Genomic DNA, 15886 nt, shown 5'->3' on the forward strand with positions numbered 1-15886 from the left:
GTGAGTTGGGAGGGATTTCTGAAGAGAAGTGGTGTCTTACATAAGGTTAAAAAAAACCCCAAACAAAACCAAACAGAAATGGCCTGTGGCATTGAAGCACTGTAAGCGCTTTCAGGTTTCAGGCAAGCAAGCATGAAGACAGAAGGATCACAATAAAGAATACTTCTTGTCAATAGGTGGGCAAATGACAAGGGACAAAATAATTCATTATTTCTGTAGCCCCAGGAGAAGTGGAAGCTGCAAATAACCACCGTAGTGAAATTCTGTTGCCTTTTTGTTTTCTTATTAGGTACATTGAAGAAAGTCCATCTCTGAGACGTATGACTATGATGAGGGAAAAGGGAAGACGACAGGCCATTAGAGGCCCAGCATTCATGTTCAACAACAGGGGCACCAGTCTTACGGCTGAAGAGGAACGCTTTCTAGATGCAGCAGAGTATGGGAACATACCTGTGGTGCGCAAAATGCTGGAGGAGTCAAAAACACTGAATGTCAACTGTGTTGACTACATGGGCCAAAATGCCTTGCAGCTTGCTGTAGGGAATGAACATTTGGAAGTGACAGAACTTCTGTTAAAAAAAGAGAACTTGGCACGGATTGGAGATGCCCTGCTGCTCGCAATCAGCAAGGGCTACATTAGGATAGTGGAAGCAATTTTGAATCATCCTGGGTTTTCAGTAAATAAGCGACTGACTCTAAGCCCTTGTGAGCAGGAGCTCCAGGATGATGATTTTTATTCCTATGACGAAGACGGTACCCGCTTTTCTCCAGATATCACTCCCATAATTTTAGCTGCCCACTGCCAAAAATACGAAGTTGTGCATATGCTATTGATGAAAGGAGCAAGGATAGAAAGACCTCATGATTATTTCTGCAAATGTAATGACTGTACAGAGAAGCAAAAGCATGATTCTTTCAGTCACTCTAGGTCAAGGATAAATGCATACAAAGGACTGGCTAGTCCAGCTTATCTGTCCCTCTCCAGTGAAGATCCAGTACTTACTGCTCTGGAACTCAGCAATGAACTTGCCAAGTTGGCCAACATTGAAAAAGAATTCAAGGTAACAGTGTTTTGGTGTTTCTCTCTGTTATTGTTAAAGTTGTTGCTACTTTGTGATGTCCTTAGATGCTTGAAATTATTTCCTCTGTCTTTACTTTTTCAACTGCAAATTCTTTCAGGATATTTATTGTGTCTTTTATTCTTGATTTTGATTTTTCAATGCATAAGCCTTTAAAAAAGAACTTTTAATGAAATGAAATTGCTTTTGCACCTACTGTGTACGGAGAAATTGGAAAAAGGAACAGTGTGTATTCCGATAACCTTGTAGCAGATGGAAAACAATTTTGGTTGCTGTAGCAGACAAAGATTGGGTTTAGTTACAAATGCTGAGTAGTATACGTGCAGAAAGCAGAAATCTTACTCTTTTCTTGAGCGTACTGCAGCATTGACCTTACTTCCTCTTCTTTGTTTGACTAATGTTGAATGATATCTCCAAATTGTTAAGCATACAGAAAATGAGGGGTTTTGACATACCTTTTAGAAATGTCACTTGTTCAAAACCAGCTGTTAGACTAATTACAGATGTAGGTCGTCTTGTCTGCTTTTGAGCTGTATCTGCTTTAGAATGTCAGTGCCCTATACTATGCTGTATATTTCAGCTTCTCCATCAGACAACTAACAACTTAAATAACTGTTGCCCAGTGCTTTTTTTAAAATGATTTTGCAGTTCTGTTGAATACCTTGAAAAGTAAGGTAACAGCTACTTTCCCCCTTGCCTCCCCCCTTCCTGCCCCTTAACAAAACCCCACCAGATAATCAAACCCCAGTAGACTGGATGTAATAAGAAAAGCTCGGCATGGGGAGTGACAGATTGTTCTCAGCAAGTAGCAGTATTAACAGCATAGTATCTAGTTATAACAAAAAATTTAATGGGGTTCTGCAGGGTCAGTGTTGGGTACCACTCGTTTGTTTAATATCTTCACAGATGCTCTGAGAGAAGCCAAAGATGCATTAACCTTTTTTAAAAAACAGCAAGCATTGCTAACACTGTGGGGTGTCAGAAGAAATAACAACAACCTGGACAAATATAGGCAGAAATTAATAAGGTGAACTTTACCAGAAGATGAAGAAACAGTTTTAGACCGCAGAGAAATGATACCTCTGGATGTAGCTGGGCGAGTTAAAATATAATTTAAAAATAAGGTTTCAGTGCTGAGAGGCATTCATGTATTATACTATGCACTAATAAAATGTATAAGTCATCTTAAACCTTTCTTCTCCTTTCTTTTTTGAAGGAACCCCCTCATACCATGCTGCGTACCGTGTAATTTGGCAAGTGGATTGAATACTTCCTTAATGTATTTATTCAGGAGTATAGGAAAAATGTCATATTTTTATTTTTCTTCTGCTGAAAAAGTACTGAACTGGGAAGGCTCTTTGTGAACATGAAATTGAAGAATTAGAGAATTTTAGCACATGTGCAGAGCCTGTTGGCTTGTGTGCTTCACACAATGAATTATAGTTACGTGTCTCATTTAGAGACGATTATAGAAGGTTAAATCTCTGATGTGTATAACTCAGCCCTACTTATCATTGATTAATTTTCAGCTAGGCCAACAACCTGAGAGCCACAGGGTCTCCAGAATCATGTGCCCAAAATGGACATTTATGGGTTTTCTGAATAATGCTTTGCTGGTTGTGGATAGAAACATTTTATTTTTTCTCCCCCTCCTGCATTTTCTCCGTGAGAACTTTTCTTCTGGGCTGGCACCTTCAAAACTCTACCATCCATCTTTTCTTTGTGATACTGCATACAAATTTTGTTATTATACCTGTGTTCAGAAACACTGGGGTGCTTAGGGACTCAATTTAAGTGTTATGCAACTCCCTAGGAACCCAAAATACAATCTCTGCCACAAAAAGCTAAATTAAGTCAAGCTGGATCATGTTTTTGTGAGGGGAGGATGTAGATAATTAAAACTGAAGAGAAAAATTTCAGTAAAAATATAAATTCATGGGAAGCTCTCCTATCATAGGTACTAATACCATGAATACAAATATCATCAGAAAAAAAATAGCTTGAAATTTTGGAGGAGGAAAAGTGATGTTTTGTGGCTGGACTTCTCATTTCAAACCAGAATTTGAAAAAATCACTTCAGTTTTTTAAAATGTTAAACTGTCACAGTATAAAATATTCTACTTTTCAATTTATTTTTTTTCTTTTTCTCAACTCTTTAGCCTCTATTTATTGATATTTTGAGATGCCTAAGAACCCAAGAAATCACTTATTTTCAGATTTCAGTATTTTCGGATAGCAATTAAATGGATGCTAACCTTTTCAGGTGTATAAAATAATTCAGTTTTGGCATCTACAGTACAAATTTTTCCTGGCTCCTCACTAGCATGGAAATTCTAGCTTCTCATCAACATCAAAACATTCCAGTGAAATAATTATTCTCCTCATTTACCTCACATCTCCCGCTTTTCCTTCTGATTCTTATGCATCTCAGACCATTCTTTCTGTTTCTACCAACGCTGGTAGGAGAGTTGCTCGTTTTCTTCTGGCGTCAATGGTTGGCTGCCCTTCCTGCGGAGAAGAGGGAGGGAGGGAGGAGGACAAAGAAAAGGCAAGGAATTTTTTAGCATCACCATTAAACCAAGTCCAGGAAGGGCTGTAATTGCACAGCTGATGAGAAAACTATTTCATTGGGGTTGTGGATAGGTATGATGGGGCTGCTCATGGCACAGATGTCATACAAAATGCCACACTGAGAGCTGTGGAGGCATATCAAGGAGAAAGCAAACAGTGCTTCTGTGTCTTACAGAAGCACATTGTGAGAGCTTGCTACATTTGATGTCTGTTCAGTGCTTATTTTTCTATAGGTATGTCAGCTGAATGTATTCCGCTAATAACTGTGTGCTTTGGCATGTCTCGGAGCAACAGGCTTCTAGTCTGACATTCTCACTCCCTATGAGGCAGAATGACTGATATGCTTCTGGTGCACACCTCTTCAGGATCATCACTCGAAATGCTTAAGTATTCCAATCAAATTCAGTCTGTAGCACAATACTGACAGAATTATTTCAGGGTAAAGAAGAATGGACAAAATAGTTCACCTCCCACAAAAAAAAAAAAAAGGACAAATCTGTTCAAAGGGACTTTTGGTGATATTCATGATTCATTCTTAGTATCTGTGGTACATCAAGGCCCATAGCATTTCCTGCTCATGGTTGCAGCAATGCACTTCCTGGATGTGGAGCACTCATACAGAAAACACTTTTCTAGGTGGTTTTCCCGCAGAGAAAGAATATAGGGTGAGCCTGTTCAAAAATGCCTGAGGGCAAAGCTTCCTAGTAAATGCTTGCTAAACTGAACCTTACATCTTTTGCATATGCAAAGTCCAGTCTGCCTCTATCACTTTATAATTTACACTAACAAATTCTGATGTTTGTGTGCAAACCAGAGTTTGCTCAAGTGTGTTAGAAATGTGAGAAGGTGGCTTAGGACACTCATTCATGACAGTCAGTTTCTCGTGATTACTGAAAAAACTTATTAGTCACACTGATTTTTAATTTTTTTGTTTTCCCTTCGGAAACAAGGAGAAAGGATTCAAAGAAACCAGCAAACCCTTATTTTTCCTGGAAGACATGTAGCAAAAAATAAGTACTGAAAATAAGTAAGAAGACAGGGAAACTGGAGCCCTAAAGACCATTTCACTCTTTCTTCCTCAAGCTTCCTTGCTTCCTATTCCTTTGTGAAATCCTTGTTCCAAGCTCCCATTGCCTCTTTTGCTCTTCTTAATCTGTTTTATTGTAGGGTTTTTTGACACTGTTACCTCTCTTTGTTCTTTGCATCCATTTGTCGTCTTCCCCAATTTTCTTCTAGTCAGTTCCCTCTTTGGATTTCCTTTTTTCTTGTCTGCCTTCTAAGTGCTTGCTTAATTTTCTTTTTTTTTTGTTGTTGTTGATTTTACTCTCCATCTTCCTCACTTGAGGTTCTAATCCTGGTGAAGCATGGCTGCCTTGTCTGAATATGCTGTTGACTCCTCTTTAGGTCTGGAAACCATCTAATGGAACAGCAGAGATTATTAGTGCCTGGCTGTCAGAGCAGCAAGACATCATTTTACTGGCCAGAATAGCAGCATATCACCCCTGTGGCCAGGACAGGAACTACAGTATTTCTCTTAAATTTGTGATCCTAGTCCCCATCCCAGAGATTGACAGCAGGATTTCAGTTTGTTTTATCTGAGTCAAGACTGCTACCCAATCATAAAAAAAGCCTTCACTCTTCCATACCTATTTGGCGCTATCACGTGAAGTTTCAGTCTCTTAAAGAATCTGATTAGATTCTCTCCTGTCAAGTTTTTATGGGTGTTTTCTATGTAGTAGAGATAAAAAGAAAGGGCATTGTTGATGAAGTTCTGTGTCAAAGATGCAAAACCAGAGTTCTGCTTCACTCTGGGCTTCTTCACCAGTTTTGATATATAAGGGCTTTTATAATAGATGTGCCTGATCAAAAAGTGCTTTCAAAGTTATCAAATCTGCTGGTTTGATTCCACTCTTTTGTTGAAAAGGCCACAAGCTGCTGAGTTAGAAAAAGTTATGGTGTTCTACTGGCATCTCTTTATGAGTGGTTAGAGATCTCCAAGGTGTACTGCTTTGTACCTGAGAGACTGGTGGGGGAAGCTCAGTCTGGAAACCGGATCTTGTCTTAATGTGAAAAAGTGTTTATTTCCATAGTTAGAGAATCATGTTTTCCAATCTCAGTAGCATCACAAAATACTTTGCAATACAAATATTCCCAATTTTTACCTTTTCTTGTTCTTCTATTTTTAGCTGTGGGTTACTAAAGTTAATTGATATTTACCCTCCTCCCTGAGAACTTTAAAACTGTTACTGTGCAGTGATGGGAGAATTTCTAGCACTCAGAACAGCTGATAGAACTTTCCTTTGGAGTCACCATAGAAAAAAACAGTACAAGGTAGCTAAAAAGCCACATGACAGTCTCTGTATACTAGCTTCCAACTAAATACTATGCTGTGTAAGCAAGCTCAATTCTTCCAGTGGAAATTGTGCTAGCTGATGTCATGTCAGAATCTGGTCCATCATAGCAAGGATCAAAAAGATTGTAGTCCCGCTTTATGTAGGATAACTCCCTGTTCCCAGTTTTGCTAAAAGCTCCTACTGAAACCAACGGAAGATGTGGACGTGCGTCTAAAAGCGGAATCTGTCACTGTTCCAAGTAAATTTACATAGTGTTATCTCAGCTGAACTAACAAAGAGTGTTCAAGCTTGATCTACGTTTAGGTCCAACTTTTAAAAGGACAGGGCCCAGATCCATAATCATTAGTGCAATTATGTACTTGATTTGCATATACAGTTCCTGTAGTTATATATGCAAACTGACTATGTACTCAAAATGGCCATTTAGTATGTAATACTCAACATAAATCTGTGATTGCATATAATGTGTGTGAACTAGTTATGCAGTTGTGCATAGTCACAAACTGGTGCTTTTGTGGCTCCCAGAAAACAGATCTATACATTTTGTTTGACTGCATGTGATTTCTCAGTATAAATTTTCTTTGGAATAGGTAAAAATCTTACGAATAAAATCGGTTGAAGATTTTTTGTTCATATGCTTCATTCTTTGCATACAGATTGGTATGTTCTTTGCAAAAATTCTAGATGGACTCTCAAGGTAGTCTTTAATGTAATGTCAGAGAAGAATATGCAGAGTTGAGCAGGCTGAGATCCAACCATTGATGTGTGCCAGTCCTTCAAAACTGCTAGTGAGACACAGTCCTGCAATTCCAGTCATCATCAGTTGTCCGTTGTCTACCGGTGTCAGCTACGGTATCTGTGAAATACAGAATATAGGCTGTCATTTTTGATGTTAGATGTCTGTGCAGCCATTACTTTTTTTGAGAGAGTTATCATCTAAGTTGATACATCTAGTAAAACCAGCCAGGTTAGGTTGTGAATTAATTGAAGCAGCACTTTGTTGATGAAGGAAGCTGAATCCCTGTATTATGATGAAAAATAGTCAAAGAACCCCACTGTATAAGCAGGTCTCTTGATGCCTTATTCTGGCATTCCCCTGAAGAGTAGCTTCACGTTTATGAACTGGCAACTTGCAGAATATGTAGCAGGGCTTTTCAAACATGGATGCTTCACACAGGGAGTTCTGGTAGCCTTGTTTAAGATGGAAGAGCTGAGTGATCTGGTGGCTTCATTTGTATCTTCTCAAGAATGAGCAGAGGTATTTGTGGGTGACTGAGACCACAGATTCTGGTTTCTGATATTCACACAATACCCTGAAGGTAGAAAATTGTTTGAGAATTGGGTCCCATGGTTACAATGTGGGTAGTGTTTGTCTGTGTAAATCTGTAAAGCAATCATGTAGACTGAGAATAAATTTGATTTGCTAATACATAAGTAAGTAAAGACCTGGAAGGGGAAATCTGAAGAGTTTTCCTAGTGTAAGGTAGAAAGCCTGAGTCAGATATTAGCAATGCACATACTGGTTTTCAGTTCTTGTAACAGCATTTGTAGTAATGTAGCCTGTATTTAATCCTTAAATTTTACAGAACAAAACTTCATCTATCATATCTTTAATCTTTTCTGACAATAAGTATAACTTTTGTAAGCAAGTGATCTATCCACCGATCAAGAAACACATAGCACTGTTAATTTTTTAGTAGAAATGTGGGTAGCTCTTGTGTAGTAGGCAACTAGTCCATGCAAATCAGTCTGTCCTTCAGGAACTGTCAGGGTATTCACAGTGGATGGGTGTATTTTTTGGGATGCCAGTTAATACTGTGGGGGCAGGAGCTTTGCACCCTCTGCCAGGATCAGTCAGGAGCTCTGACACATTCATGAGGATGAGTCTCCATTCATGAGAGAATAGCTAAATAAAATAATCTGTAGTTCCTAGAAATAGCTGTCTTCGTGCATACTACTGCAGCTTGTCCCCCTTTTTCCAAAGTAAGGTGATTTTACATCACTTTGCCTTTTCCAGGCAATATTTCACAATTCTGCCAGTGAAAACGTATTCTTGCTTATACTAATTGAGAAACTTATGTTAATTGATCTTTTAAACTGTCTGTGTGACTAAACTTGAATGTTTACATTTTATGAACCTGATGTTAGGTTGTACTTGTGTACTTACATGTGTGTGAGACTTGGTTATAGCTTAAACACAAGGAAACAAAATTAGATTTTCCTGACTTTTATATTCAAAGTTGTTAGACAGGTAACTTCTTAGTAATGTAAATTTTGGTATTATATTTCTGTGTTATTTTTAAGGAAAAAGGGAATAGTTAAATGGTAAAGAAAATGGAGTGAACCTTTAGCAAGATTAACTGTTGTTATTTTCTGTTAGAAGCCCACTGTTTCTCCTTCTCCTTCTTCACAGTTAGCAAAGGAATGAGAAAGAAAAGACATTGTAAATGAAGCCACTCCCCGCAACTGGACAGCCCCAGTTCATTTAGGCAAGGACAAAATTTGGGTTGTGTTGTGTCGTAACGCACTTGAATAATACAAAACCATTTAAACTAAACTTTATTAGACCTTAATGCCACTTTTGAGCATGGGATAGATAGAAATAGTACAAAAAGACTTCTTTTTTTCTTGTAAAGTTACAAGTCCCTGGAAATTCCGTTGAGGAAGAATGTGGTTTCTCTTTTAGCTGTATAGTACGACTACAGAAGTCAGTGAAGTTGGTGTATCCTCCCATGTGCTGCAAATAGCAGATTTACAGCTATTTTAGTGTTAAAGAAAAACTGATTGCCCATTTTATTCCTGTTGAATTAACATTATGCTGTATCTGATGATTGTTGTGGGTTTTGCTCAACCATTTCAGTATATACCTTTTTTAGCTGTAGTTAAATGTGTAAGCAACGCTTGCTTGAAATTGGAAATTTAAGGGAGAATGTTCAAGTTCTCACAGATACGTAATAATTCTGTTGTGAAAACTATGTAATATAAACATGTTAAGAACATAGGACTTAAGTAAATCAAGGCAAGGTATTGTTTCTGGCTTTACTAGGGTTGTCTTTATTCTCTACTCTGTCTTCACTGAAGAAAATCGCCATTTTTTTACATCATCTTACCTCCTTGTGCTTTGCTTAATGTCCTTTACAACTCTGACTTTTAGCAGTTCATGCTTACAGTTCTTGGCCTCTATGATGAAACTTTTATTTCTTGACTAGACTGTCAAGAAAGACCGTTACCCTTTGTCTTTAAGACTGCTATTCTAGCCACTGTTCTGGAGCCTTCCTCTGCAGGGTTTTTATCTTTGTGGGATCTGGTGTCTAATCACTTTAACACCTTTTACTTAGAAGCCGTCTCTGCGTTTGGACCTCCACGCTTATAAATATTTTTCATTCCCCTGACTAGCTTTCTTTTGAGACTTTGCCTTTTCAAATGTCCTAAATCTGAGTCATACATATGCTTGCTTATCCTTTCACTGAATTTAATCACACATCCCAGTATTATTTTTATAATTGGCTCTTCCGTGCTGTTCTCCTTGGTTACCAAAAACAAATCTAGAAAAACCTTACAGCCTGTTGGTTCACTGATGACTGAATTAATTTGTCATCTATGACCAAAGGAAATAACTGGGTCCTCTTTAGATCTCTGATGAGGACTGGTTATTTCCAAGTCTGGGCTGTTAGTCTTCCTTAATAACACAATTCCTAGTAGTATTTGTTTATGTTCAGTAGTGTCTCATTTTGATTCGTATCTGAATCTGACCTATGGGATTGATAGCTGATTCCTGCAATTATCCTGCACAGCCTCTTTTCCCGCCTTTTCCCAAAACAATTTGAAACTACTGAGAGCATGTTAGTTTTCCTATCCCATTTTATAGATGCTAAGCTAAAAATTTAAGAAAACTAGCAGTACAAGGAGGGAAGTTAGTTAGGCAAGGGGGAAATAGTGAGGGTTTCAAGGAAAAAAAAGATTAGATGAGAAAATAATGAGGGCTGAAGCAGTAAGGAAGCATTTTTGAGAAGGCAGAACTACAAAGGAAAAATCTGTACTGCCCAAATGTGGTTTAAAATAGGTAATCAGAAAATCAACAGTAAGCCCACAAAAATGGAGAGACAGAGAATTCAGACTAGCTTTTTGATGGTCTAGTGGATTTAAAAATAAAAAAGAAAAAAAGCCCCTGTAGAGTAGTTGAAAAAGATGACAATGCTATTTTCAGTTGGGCACTGAAACACTTGATACAACAAGGTGAAATTGGCAGGTTCGGTCAAGTTTCTTCCTCCAACTGTAGCCTCCTGAGAAATCAGAAGCTGCATCTTAGATAAAGAAGTCCTAGAAATCTGAGAGGACATAGACACATAAATGAAGACCAAGGTTTTTACTGAAGTAGATAGCAGATAAGAGCTTATAGGAAATGTCACAGAGGTTGTGGAAGACATATACAAGCATAAACCAAAGTGCAAGCAAAGATTCACATGTGCATGCTTTACAGAATTATCTTAAAATTTTGAAATGTAGCCACAGACGTTTTGTCAAAGAGGAGATTAGACCAATGGAAATCTTTGTGATGTCAACATATACAAGCAGCTGAGAAGTTTAAGGGTTGCACCTCAAAGATAGATTGCTTATAGGGATGTAGCAGAAAGAATAAGGATGAAGAGCATGAAGCAGCATGTGAGACATAAGGTAGAAACATAGCAAAGAGCAGTAAGTTATGAACATAGTGAAAAGCAGTAGCACTGCACCTTAGATGCAGTAGTTTAATAGCTGCATAGAAAGGATCACAGCACATGGCCATAACTCGGGACACAGTCCCAAAGTGCTGAAGGGTTGAAGGAGGCTGAGGAAACATAGAAAGGGTAAGGATCAGCAAAAAGTAGTTGTTTCTTCTGCATGACACAGTAAGACTTCACAGCTGTTGTCAACAAGCTTCGAGTCTGGAAGTCTGGAAAGGGCCAGTGAGACTGTGGAAAAAAATGGAAGTAGTGAGGGAGAAAAAGAACAAGTGCTTTATTAAAAGATTAGATTCTGGAAAGAATCTGAATAGGAGGAGGTGGCAAACAAACGTGGGCTTTATATACTTTCGAAAGGTAATGCAAGCAGAGCTTTTGTCTCCAGCAGTAATGGAAGGGAAAGCTGATGGAGCAAGAACAAACAAGAAGTAGGTTAAAGTAATAGGCGATTTTTTTGGAAAGGGAATGATTTGTGACAGGTATAGACAGGGAAGTGGAGGAGAGAGGAAGGGAAAGGTGGACTTAGGTCTTAAAAGAGTTGAGGTTTTCAGAAATGTCTCTGTAGTTCAGTTGTGTTGTCAGTGGAAAGGTTGTCCCTTAGAGAATGACTCAGGAACGTAATATCTTTCAAGTGTCTTCTGAAGAAGCTGGTTTCTGTGTTGCCTATACAGAAAATTTGGGGTATTTTCCCACCACACTGGTGCCAAATTCATGCCACAGTTATTCTATGCAGTTATTTTGTAAACCACTGTACACATTGTCGGGTGTGAGGCAGTCCCAAGGATAAGTGGGAAGTAGGGTGGAGAAAAAAGGGTGGGAAAGGAATGTGGTATACATCAGAGTAAAGAGAAAGAAGCCATTTTAGCAGTGTAGAAAGAGCAGAAATATATTCGTAGCCTGGGAGGCAACACTGCAAGTACTATTTCATGAATTGTCTGCAAAGTTTTTGCAAGGGTGAGGTTAGTATTTCAAGAGTTCTGGTCCTGGTCTGTTTGTGCAGTTTTTATTTGTCCATTCAGCTTCTCCTTGCTGCCTGTCTGGGTTATTTTCATCACATTCTTATATTCCCATGCTCTGTTAAACAGCTGTGATTATGTTCTGTTCAAGTGGCTATCTTGTATCAGAGAAGAAAAGATTCTGCTACACAAGATCTCTGTAATGTCTGCTACACTCTTGACATACTGTGTAAAAGTCACACGCTATTAATTTTTAGCAGCTTGTACTGGTTATTTTTTCCTTGCCATTGATTCTTAAGCATGTTTGTCATGGTCCATTTTCTCTAACGCTTCTGTTTCAGAATGACTATCGCAAGCTGTCTATGCAGTGCAAGGATTTTGTGGTGGGTGTTCTTGATCTCTGCCGAGACTCGGAAGAAGTGGAGGCCATTCTGAACGGGGATTTGAACTCTGAGCCGGTTGAAGCGCAGAGACACAGAGCATCACTGAGCCGTGTGAAGCTGGCCATTAAGTATGAAGTCAAAAAGGTAACTCATAGCCAGTGCTTTCAGATGCTGTAATTGGAATGCAGTGTTGTCTCGTTAACACTACTCACAGGTGTTATGAACTGGTGGTCAGATGCATTACTGAGACATAATGTGCATAATCAAGATTCTTACAAGGCAGAAGCTAGCAGAAGGGGATTACAGTGTAAGAGTTTAGTTTCATCTACTTTCCACAGCTGAGAATTGAAAGGAGATTTTAATGACCTAAATCAGCTGTGTTAGCAAGGTTATACACAGTTGGTCAGATCCTTCTCATGATTAATTCAAAAGAAGAGACTTCAGTGGAGCCAGATTTTCACTCAGTGGAAGTAAGGATGTGTTTTCCTGCCAGTCTGTGTGATAATACCTGATCCAAAGAGAAGGCTGTATTTGTGAAAGTGTTTGTTTCAACCCATGAAAAGAACTAGTTTGTTCATTATTTCTTTTGATTACCTTTGATTTCTACCTTAAGTAACTTAATTGGGCAAGTAAATTCTGGGAAGTAAATCTTGCAGCTTTCTACTGGTGTTCCTATCAACATATAGGTTGTTTGGTTTTTTTTTTAAAAAAAAAAAGTATTTCTTTTACTGCTTCAACAAAGGAAAAGAGAACATCTAAGTTATCATTAAGTATATTAATTTATATTTTAATATTTTAATTTATTTTAAAATCAAACAGCTCATTTGCAGCTGTTTTGGTTGTAGTGAGAAATTCTACATCATTCACTCCATGTGTTCCTTTAAAAAATATTTTTAAATTCAGTCCTGAAAATGCATAGAATATATTTGTAGCTAATTAGACCATTTCAGTTCTTCATCTCTATACTGGTATTTATCAGTGTTTTGTAAAGTGCAATGTGTTTTCAGTTGATGCCTCTCTTAAAGTAATTTTTAATGAATAGTTAGTTTGTGAATGAATGTTGTGTTGAAAAATGGAGCTGTGTATCACACATTTGACATAATGCGTATCCATTTATTGTAGCAGTTTTCAATGTATAGCTGTTGTTCTTTTCAATATCCCACTACCCTAGTGCAGAAAAATAGTTAATATGGTGTCCTACTGTGAGAGGACTCAAGAAATACAGCAATGCTTATGTATTATTTACAACTACCTATTTATATGGTTATCATCATTTCCATTCTTAACAGCCTTTATAGTTTCATCATCTCTGCAAGAAGCCTTGTGTCTTTCAGAACAAATAACACTGTATTCCATGGCCACCTGTTGAGCCAATCTGCCATATAAAATGAATTGTAAGCAACTTGCCAGAACAACTGGGAAACGGTGTTTATTACATCCCCAAAAGATGGTTAACAAAAAATTGTAAATGCAGATCCCAAACAGCAAATAATTGTTTCCAATATAGAATGGGTGTACAGCAGATAAATACATATTTATTGCCAAAATCCAAGTAAATATATATAAATAGTAAATTAAAAAGAATGGAACAGGGAAAGAATCAAAGTAAATAAGCATGTTACTATATCTAAATAACATATGAATTATTTATATTGTTGCGTATTAACGTTACCAAATCTTTGCTGAGACTTGTGTCTCAGTTTTCTTGCTGAAGACTCTGGTTTTCTTCTAAGAGGTCATTGTCACTGATTAAATTAATTGCTGAGCAAAGGGCCAAACAGGTCTGTTAAGAATTAAAAAAAACTACGTAGTGCAAAAAAACCCAATTCCATGTAACAAACTTGTCTTTTCTTGCAAGAGATTATCTGTAGATAAACTCAAGGTTTTGTCTCCAATTCCTGACAGATACAGTTCAAAACCTACAAGACTAATGATCTTGGTGGAAGGAAGTAAATGGATGGTGCGGAGTTGTTACCATATTCATGTTCCCTGTAGATGGCCAGTATAGAGGGCATGACAAGGATTGAGTCATGGTAGTCCTTTGATGCTGGGATCAGCTGCCTTACAGCTGTGGCAGATTATAACGATATTCTGACTGTAGAACAGATTTAGATGTGGGAACTCCGCATGGGATGCTTTCAACACTATAACTGTAGGAAGAAGACAAGGATGTGTGGCTTATGTTTCTTAGCTTTCAGTGTTTCTGGCTGTGCTTCTAGGTCAGCTACATTGTCAGTTCACTGTTGCAAAAACAGTACAGCCCAACAGAACTGCAGGTCCATGAAATGGTTAATGAACTGTATGCCTTTTCAGAGGGAGGAGAAAGCGTATGACAAATGAGGAAATGTGCTCACAAGTTCACAGCTAGGGAAATGGAGTTTTTAATTCTATTAGTAATGAAACTTGTGCACTTAATACCCTAGGCACTGTATTAAAGCTGTAGCCCATCGTGTAAGCAGGACATGATTTTGAAAGTAAGGTTCAGACTGAAACTGTGGCCCAATAGTGGAGGACTAAGGGAATTAAAAAAACCAAGAAAAACAAGTTAGAACAAGTAGTCTTGCTCTGTATGCTGGACTGCTGCTGCAGTAGTGCTTTTAATATTGTATCTTAACTCTGTCTTAGATTGCCAACAAAATTTCAGAGAAGTTGCTAACACTGGGGCAAATTCTGCAGTTTATGCTGAGATAAAAATCAGAGTGGAATTTCTAAGTGGAATCAATAAGAGTTTGAGTAACATCACACGGTTTAATTTTCAAACACTGAAGAAAGAAGATTCAAAATTCTCTTCGCGTGTTGTGTGTTTGTGTATCAGTGCGTGTGCCAGGATCTGTTCCTGCTATGTCTAAACTCAGTCATTAGGATGTTAGGAATAAATAACATTATAATCACTCTTAGTCATACAGAAAAATATTTACATACTGATGACTTGGTTTCATGGTCATGAAACTGAATGCATCTGAAGTGTTACAGTCAAGTATGCCTGGAAAAGCAGCTAAATTAAATTTTTTTTTAGTGGCCAGATACCATCCTCATGCATCTTTTTTGAACAGTGAAGTTTGGATTGGACCCTAAAATATTAGATAAATGTGATAAAGTCACCATGTAATGAAAAGTGAGAAACTGCATGAACAGTAAGATGAGAGAAGAGAAATGCAGAAGGAACAAAGGTTGTAAGATGATGTGACGGGTAGGTGAAATATGATGCGAATCTACTGTCCTTGAAGGAGATGAAGCTGGGGGGTGAGACAGATACACGGGGGTAAAAAGATGTAGAAGACTTTGCAGTTGCTGAAAATAAACCCCCAAAATCATAAATTTGAGTATTTCAGCAGAGCTGGAGGGATGGATGAATTTCAGAGCTTTTATGGATTGGAGAAGTGACATGAGTTGCTCTGAGGGCTTGGAAGTGGTGCATATTGTGCAGTTGCCAACAGTTAAATAAGTTGCTAAGATCTCGACAGCCCTTAGACTTGCTGCCAGAGAAGAACTTGCCATAACCATTGGCATCTTATTCACTAACTCCTCCCTTTTCTGGGGTAAATTGTAGCACAGGCAGATCTCCTCTTAGCATCAGATCAAAATGTTGATAGACCAGGAGGAATAAACCAGCACAAAGCTATGGATGAGATGCAAGAGGGCCCCTGGGCTGATTCATAGCCCTAGGCGAGCTTCCTTAAAGCTCCTTTGCTGTTTCTCCCCATTCCCTCTGGTAACAGGAGAAATGAAGTGGGTGTTTCTTCTCTCTCCTCTTCCCTACAGTTTTAAGCCTGCTTTTTAAAAATGTCTTCATAACTTGAAATAACTTTTTGCTTTTTGTGT

The 15886-nt window shown here is 38.1% G+C and overlaps 1 protein-coding gene across 1 annotated transcript in view; it reads left to right on the forward strand.

The window, feature by feature from the left end:
* Positions 1-290: 290 nt before the first annotated feature.
* Positions 291-15886, forward strand: part of TRPC3 (transient receptor potential cation channel subfamily C member 3) — a 37144-nt gene continuing 21548 nt past the window's right edge. Inside the window, exons 1-2 of the mRNA XM_026847592.1 lie at positions 291-1061; positions 12023-12208. Of these exons, the coding sequence (XP_026703393.1) occupies positions 321-1061; positions 12023-12208 (927 nt within the window). The 5' untranslated portion in view covers positions 291-320. The remainder of the gene's footprint in view (positions 1062-12022; positions 12209-15886) is intronic.

This window comes from Athene cunicularia, assembly GCF_003259725.1.
Source record: "Athene cunicularia isolate RWA chromosome 4 unlocalized genomic scaffold, athCun1 chr4_part2, whole genome shotgun sequence".
NCBI classification, from domain to species: Eukaryota; Metazoa; Chordata; class Aves; order Strigiformes; family Strigidae; genus Athene; species Athene cunicularia.